At 36.7% G+C, this 8,322-nt stretch overlaps 1 protein-coding gene across 1 annotated transcript; it reads right to left on the reverse strand.

Annotated features, from left to right (window-relative positions):
• Positions 1 to 3,353: 3,353 nt before the first annotated feature.
• Positions 3,354 to 4,067, reverse strand: LOC149826815 (nuclear transport factor 2-like). The gene has a single exon (XM_090018385.1). It carries the CDS (start codon positions 4,065 to 4,067, stop codon positions 3,354 to 3,356), a length of 714 nt encoding a protein of 237 aa, XP_089874511.1.
• Positions 4,068 to 8,322: the final 4,255 nt, after the last annotated feature.

Genomic DNA, 8,322 nt, shown 5'->3' on the forward strand with positions numbered 1-8,322 from the left:
GACGGGATTCGCTCGTCGGTACGAGGTTCGACCGTTCCTGGTGCCTTTACCAGGGGTAATCGAACCAAGGATCGAATCTATGCCTTTTGCTTTGCCTAAATATAATCTAAGAATTTATTCTAAAGATCTAAATGCACAAAGAGTCATACTTGTGCAATGCAAGGATGTATGCTCTTTTAAAAATTGATTTAGAAATTTCCAAGTATTCTGAGATGAACTTGGTAAGGGATTGAAGAAATGTTTGAATCTAACTTAGAACTTGAGATAGATCAGAGAAGTTCTAAGTCTTTGAAGTAAATCAGAGTTGGAAAAAAAAATCTTTGATTTTTGGAAAAGAATGATTTGAAGGTGAGATAAAAGGAAAAAGAAAGGAAATTTTAAAGTCTGAAATGGACTTTGAATTTTGGACTTGGATTTAGGAGGGAAATGAATACTTGAGATGGAATTGAATTTGGATTTTTAAGTTTGGAATGGATCTGAGATAATCAAATGGTATTTAAGAATAGAAATGGATTTAGGGAGTTTAGATGAGATCTGAAAATGGAATTGGATTTGAAATCTGGAATTGGGAATGGAATTGGATGTAAAGATGAATTTAAGATCTGAGATCCGATATAAAATTGGGTTCTGGATCCTAAGATGGATTTGGATATGAAGTCTGAGATCCAAATGTAGAATTGGGTTCTGAATCCTAAGATGGATTTGGATATGAAGCCTAAGATCCAAAGTAGAGTTGAACTTTGGATCCTAAGATGGATTTGGATCTGAAGTCTAAGATCCAAAGTAAAATTGGAGTTTGGATCCTAAAGAGGAATTGGATCTGAAGTCTAAGATCCAAAATAGAGTTGGACTCTAGGTCCTAAGATGGATTTGGATCTGAAGTCTAAGATCCAAAGTAAAATTGGAGTTTGGATCCTAAAGAGGAATTGGATCTGAAATCTAAGATCCAAGGTGAAATTGGAGTCTGGACCCTAAAGAGGAATTGGATCTGAAGTCTGAGATCCAATATGAGTGTTGTATCCTGGATCCTAAAAGGGATTTGGAGTTAAATTCAGAAGATGAATCAAGAATCTCAAAGTTAAATTGAACTTTGATTTTGATTGGACTTTTGAATATAAAATGAATTTGGAATTTCAAAGTCAATTTGAATTTTGAAATCTGATTTGAATTTGAATAAAAATGACTTTGGAATTTCAAAGTTAAATTGAACTTTGAGATTGAAAATGAAATTGAATTTCAAAATGAAAAGGATGAATTGGATTTTTATAAGAATTGAAGATAGATTGAGGAAGATATTTACATCACTTGAAGTTTTGAAAAAGGAATTTTGAAAATATGATGCAGTTCTATCCTAAATGATGAATGAATTTAAAAAATTTGAAATTGAATTTTTGAAAAGCTATTCCATTCTTTAAATGAATTAAAACAAGATTAAAGATATAATACATCCTTGACTATGGTCATTAAATGTATTATATAATAATCTATATTTAAATTCAGGTGAAGAATGAAACATATTTTGTGCTTTTATAGAATTTAAAATGAAATTAACTCTCAATATACCCTGACTATGGTCATTGGTATATATTTTAAATTAATTCTAAGTTAAATTCTGATAAAAGAAGAAGATATTTAAGGAAAATATGATGAATTTTGAAAATGAATCTAGTGTGGATCCAGTGTTATTTCGTAAAAGATAAAAATACTAAGTTTTGTCCACACCCTGACTATGGCCATTGATATGGATCATCAACTTAGGATTAATTTACCTCTTATGAAATGGTGCACGTGTCATTCGTGTTTCACCAATGTGAGATTTTGAGAAATAAAAGGAAAAATGCATGAAGAATAAGTAATTCACGATATTTACAATGTTCATTCATTCTATCTAAAACATGAAATGTAAATTCGCATTTAAGATTTAACTATTACAACATATAAAATCGAATTTACGACTCCAAGTAGTGATATTTTCCATATATTCCCTGCAAAACACTCAGTTAGTATAAAAAAAAACAAAGGAGAATTTACATACATCATATTAATTTCAAAGATGCAAATTATGAGACATTCATATACCTAACTTATGCTTAATACCTCATGAAACAATGTGGATGATTTGAGGTATAGAAGGGTAGCCATTTAATACACTTATATATATATATATGCACATATGTATATATATGTCTATGTGTACACGTATATATATATATATACACTCACATACATATATATATATATATATATATATATATATATATATATATATATATATATATTAACATGTATGTAGAACAGGTGACTAGCAATGTGATGGAAGTGTGAGTGGTAAGATGAATGGCAGATGTGTTGTACTGAGATATCCATGAATGTTATGCTAAAAAAAAAAAAAAGTGACATGTGTTGAGTGTTTTGTGATGACAGGGTGAAATATGAATCATAGGTAATGCAGGGGATAAAGATGATAGTTGGACTTAAGTGGAGGGATCACAATGGTGGCACATGAAGATATATTACATAGATGCAGCAAAAAGGGGAAATTTCAGTGGGTGATGTCACTGTAAGTGAGAGTCTATGCAGGTACCTCCCAAACAGTTGGAAGGCCATCTTGGTTCACCAAACAAAGGACATCCATGACTAATGGCAACAAGTGCCATTCATATGAAATGCAGCCGGTAGACATACCTGGTGACTATTAAGCAATGATGATCTTGTTCCTTGGATCTTACTAGCAACCCAGACTCCTTTGGGATTTTGTTCACCTACATATTGTAAAAGCCATTTGATAACTCGCAGATACTGTCTTGAGCCCTAGTGCAGAAACTGCCATAGTTATCTTCTACAATTGTGGGTAATCTAAAGAAGAACTAGCAGCTTTTCAATCACTCCACCCAGGGAAAAGGGTGTTGTCATCACTATGGTGGCGCCAAGAGAGTTAACAACAGATTTTACTGGCCATTTGGAAGATAACCACTTCCAGAGCCAGACTTGAAGTATGCACTGCCAATGTTGTAGGAGGTATGAAACCACCCTTTTGCTGTTGTTTGTGAAGATGATTACAGAGGACAATTTCTGTAAGATTGAAATCCTGTGTATGGGTCAACCGCCTTTGTTTATTGGACTATAGACTTAATTTGACACTATAAAACCATCAGAGTGCAATGTGCTTAGTACCTAGCACTGCTACCAGGCTCAGGTGCATCTTGAACAGCAGATGAAGTCTCAAACTCCACAAAACCATAGCAAAATCCTTGTTGCTTATTGCTTCTCACTTGAAAACCCTCAGGCTTGATGGTTCCAAACTTTTTAAACTCATCCTCAAGTTGGACCTCAGCAGCATTCATGGGCAGGTTTCATATGTAAATAGAGCGACCATCAGCTTCTCCATCCTTATCAGAGGAATTGTTGTTAGTAGGTGCTGAAGGTTCAGATATTGGAACAGGCACAGCTTGAACAACACCTGGTCGCTCAGTGCTTGGACGTGCTACCCGCACAGTGGCAGGCACACTAACTGGAGCACTCCCTGTGTTGTTCCTCATAACCTTGACAATAGATGCATATGATTTTTTAAGAGGCTCTTCCTGAACCAAAGTAGAAGGCTCAACCATCGGTTGCAGTTCCTTTGGAGCTGCATCAACAGTCCCTCCCGCGGCATCAACTTCTTCATCCACGGAGCTTTCTTTATGGTAAGAAGTAGCAATCACTTCCTCACTGCTGTTGACATCTTCTGCTGGTAGTGTTGCAGAATCTAATGCATGCTGAACTTGAATTTTAGAGGTTTCATTCTCTGGTGTCAAGGGAGCTTTGGGAGAAGTTTCACTAATGCCATTAGTTAGTGTAGAACCATCATCATGCACTTTTGTTTCATCCAATGTCCTGAACACATCATTTAGAACATAATAGCCCTTGTCTTGGGGAGCTAGGAAGAATGACTGGGTGAATTTCCTGCTTGAGTTGTCTTCTCCCGAAAGGGATCCAGTCACTAAAACAACTACACCACCATTGAAAGAATCCTGTGAATCAATAGTCTTAATTTCTGCCTTGAAGTGATGGTAGTCCAGCGACATTATCTTCTCATTGATATCTTTTTGATTGCTCCAACTAATCATGTGGACCCATATATCAGAAATATGTAAAGAGAAAGGCATCTGCATTTTTTCCATTACGAGGTTATGTCATGGCGAACCATATTTGCAGATACAAAGAGTGAGGCTGTGCACCAAAATCATGATCAAAACCAGTCCATAGATGAAAACAACAATTCCTTTACAAGAAGAGCCATCATGATGAGAAAGGATCCAAAATGTAACAGACTAGCCCAAGCCATGAATCTGACCTGATGAATAAAAAAAAAAGAAAGAAAAAAAAATGATAGAAAGATGGTACTCCTGGCTCCCAGAACCAGAGACCATGTCGGGTATTTGATTGAGGCTATTTTAATTTGCTGAATGTAGACCCACAAACTAAAACAAATGTGGAATCACATCGATGGTGGGATAACAAACCATGGAAAAGGGGAAATGGTGTGTGTGCAGAAATACTGGATGGCCACTCAGCAATACACGGTGAACAATTTATACCAGGGATATGATGAACAAAGGCAAACATGTATTGCAATAAAAAAAAATGGAACATAAGAACATACGATGGTACAAGAATGAGCAGATATCATGAAATGTCATAGGCTAATATGCAGATACACGGTAAGGAAGGGTTGCAGATGAACTAACGTACTGATGTTCATGGGTTCAGACCATTTATCGTACGCAAGATGCAGAGCACACACGCTTGTTGATATCGGATCAGAAAATAAACGCACGATAAGATAAAATTAAGCAAATACGATATGTATAGGTAATCATATTGCTAGAACGATATGAGTCTAACAATTGCCATAAAAAAAAAAGAGTGCGGCCATCCAATTACAAGCGATATGAAATGAAAACAGAAACCAATAATGCAGAAAACTAAAAAATATACAAACGGCAAGGGGGATGTAACCCGGTGAAGGGTAATTTTTTTTTTGTTGCAAAATGTAAATCAGAGCTGCGATAAGCAGACTGATGTTACATCATATTGCTTTAGTAAAATAAAAAGGGAAGATGCTGGAAAGAAGAAATCAGAGAATGTAGAAAAAAAAAAGAAGAAGAAATGTTTGCCGGAAGAGAGAAGATGGTGGTTATTTACCTGAGTTTTTGCTGACACTATGAAGGAGAAGGAGGAAGGCAGGGGATGCGGAATCTATGAAGCAGATCGATGTTGGCTGATGGTGAAAGCTAGATGGAATCCTTCAGAAGCCCTTGCAGAAGCTCAGATGGCGCAAAATGGATGGAAAAATCGATTGAACGGATAATAATGGAAAAGAAAGAGACGGGCCATCGTGAAGGAAAATAAGAGAATGCTCTGTACAGGAAAGGGGAGGGGTGAAGACGACCTGAAAGAAGCTGAAGAAGGGGACATGCGAGGGTGAAGAGCGATGCCGAAGAAGGAAGGGCTATGTTTGTTTATGTAGGGATGAGAAGAAGGATCGAGAATGGAGATTTCGGTTGGTGATGAAGGGCTTAGATGGGTGGCTGGGCGATGGAGGTTTGTTGCAGATGGACGGAGATTGGGAGATGTAGGAGCTCGCACATCGGGAGATTTGGGCGAGAGAGGGAGGATGGAAGAGGTTCGGGCGAGAGGGGGAGGATGGAAGAGGTTCGGGCGAGAGGGGGAGAGGATCCCTCTGGAAGGAGGGTTTGCGAAAATGTGTGGAAGAGAGAAAAAGCCTCAGTTCGAGAAACCCTAACTTTGGTTAAAGGGGATTTTTCTAAAAAAATTCCAAAAAGGGTCTTTTAAAAGAAATTTTTCTAAAAACGAGTCTTAAAAAAACATTTTTTTTGTAATTTCCTTTATTTATTATTTTTTTGTTCTTTTCTCGGTATTTCTACATTTTTTTTGTATTTTTAGAATAAAAATCCTAAAATGTACGGCAAAACAAGGAAAACTAATTTTTTTTTGTATTTTTAGAATAAAAATCCTAAAATGTACGGCAAAACAAGGAAAACTAATTTTTTTTTGTATTTTTGAGAAATATTTACAAAAAGGAGGTTTTCGAGGTTATTTAGAGGAAATTTCTTCAGAAAATGGGTTTGGACCCAGGTTTTGAGAAAATGTTCGAGTTTTGACACTCAAATCGAGAAATACAACATGATGGATCCAAACAGATGTCGGATGGACTGTCCGAGCTATTTTAAAAACTATTTTTGGTATTTTCTGTAATTTTATTTTAAAAATTGGACAACGAGGCTCAGATTTGGATTTGGACAATGGATCCAGATCCGAAATCAATTTAAACATATAGAATGAATTTAATTTTAGTAAAACTTTAGAAATGAGCTGGAATTTAGATTTAAAAATGGCTCATTTTGCTCAAAAGATGAATTTAGGGGCAAGAAGGGAATATTTAAAAGATATTGAAAAATTTGGGGTGTTCACAGATGCCCCTCTTTGCTACTAAGCCGGTTGAAAGCCGAGCTTAGTGGCAAAGACAACACTCCAAATTTTGAAAATGCCCCAGTCAACAGATCTGAACTGGGTGCGGAAGAATTTATTTGAAAGACCTGGTTTCAGGCTTAATACCTTATCCTGAATGGCTTGGGGGAGCGAAATCCTCGAAAATGATAAGACTGAATAGAAGTGAGGAAATCGTGATGGGACTTTTGGATAAAGATCCCGAAATGATGAAAGATAAAAATTTAGATCAAGTCTCGTGGGCGAGACAAGGTCAACCTTTTGAATGACTCAGGTTTAGCCCTTAACCTAGATGAGACGAAGATATCTCAAGATAACCTGAATGGGGGAAAGAATATGCAAGGACCTTGATGGGACATTTTTTAGAAAATGCCTCATGAGATGAAGCTTAAGTAGGATTTTATTATAGATGGATATACAAAGTACGGATTCCTCGATGGGAAGAACCATGATGGGACTGGAGGAAAACACCTCGTCGAAACAAGACTCAGGTTTAACCCAAACCTGAAAAAGGAAAAATACCTTGAGGCACGAGGTTCAGGCTTAACCCTTAACCTGAAGGGGACGACCATACGGAATCCTCGAGTGAAGAAACCATGATGGTACTTTCAGAGTTTGGACGAACAAATCCGAAAAGGGGTTTGCGAAAGGAGGAAGGAAATGGGGTTCCCTAAAGCTTTGAAAAAGGGATGAACTTGGGTGTCTCATTGCTGAGACTGAAATTGGCTTTTGAATTTAATGACCTCTCGCAGGAAGTACAGGTTTTGACCCTTAACCTGAGTGGGAACAACCATACGGATTTCTCGAAACCGTGATGGGACAGGAGAGATACTTCAACTGAATGGAGTAACTCTTCTGGAAGATATAAACAACGCTAGGTTGCACCAAAAATGGATATCGAATATTTATTTCATTCTTTAGAATATCTAGAAAATTTTGCCAATAAGATAAATTTATAGTTGACTTCAACGCTTGAAAAATGTGTACATGTGTGCAAAGATATTCCCTTTTTTACCTAGAGTATTTCCTCCAACGAGGTTAACTTCTTGGTCTTAAGAGTCAAATTCAAAATTTTAGCGCTGATGATTTTCTTCAAGGAAGCTATCAATTTCCTTTGATATAAGAAGAGAAGAAATATTCTCAATTTCATAAAAGCAGGTAGTGAAAAGACATTGATAAAAGATATTTTGCATAAGAAAATATGATTTCTGGCAATTTAGGCAGTTTGATATCTAAGTGTTTTCTCATGATGATCTTCTTGCACTCTTTTTGAGTCATTGATCTTTTTCGGGTATTTACATCATCCTTAATTTTGGATGTTCCTGACTTTTCTCTCTCTTTCAGAAAAGGGTACGTCACAAACTCCTTCATCTTGGAGATGTTTCGATCCTTCATTTTCTCAGGGATTATATATGATGGTGGCTCAAAAAGTCTTTAGGTGATAGCAGAAATCAAATATCATTTAGGGTTTGTCGGTAGGTCCATCACATCCGCCTTCATCTCGACGGTGATCCGAACTTTCCCTGGAAGGATCCGTCACAAACTCCGTCATCTTGGAGATGTTTCAAATCTTTCTTTGGCCCCGGGGATCTGCTCGCATAATTCGTCTTCATCTCGACGACAATTGAGAGATCCCTTTTGCAGATATTTGATTGCAACTTTAAACTGGATAAGGAGATATGGATTAAGTGGATTCTTTTATGGCTCAGGATATTTCTACTGCCTAATTGCCAGAAAATAGTCTTTAAACATGCACCATAGCTATGATCAATATCGATTCGCTTCCGGCTTTTCAATGTCATCGAATAT

Source organism: Nuphar pumila, chromosome 10 (genome assembly GCF_984573655.1).
Source record: "Nuphar pumila chromosome 10, dmNupPumi1.hap1.1, whole genome shotgun sequence".
Taxonomy (NCBI): Eukaryota; Viridiplantae; Streptophyta; class Magnoliopsida; order Nymphaeales; family Nymphaeaceae; genus Nuphar; species Nuphar pumila.

Coding starts and splice junctions, on each gene's coding strand:
- LOC149826815 (XM_090018385.1), bottom strand. CDS start 4,067: ATGTCGCTGGACTACCATCACTTCAAGGCAGAAATTAAGACTATTGAT.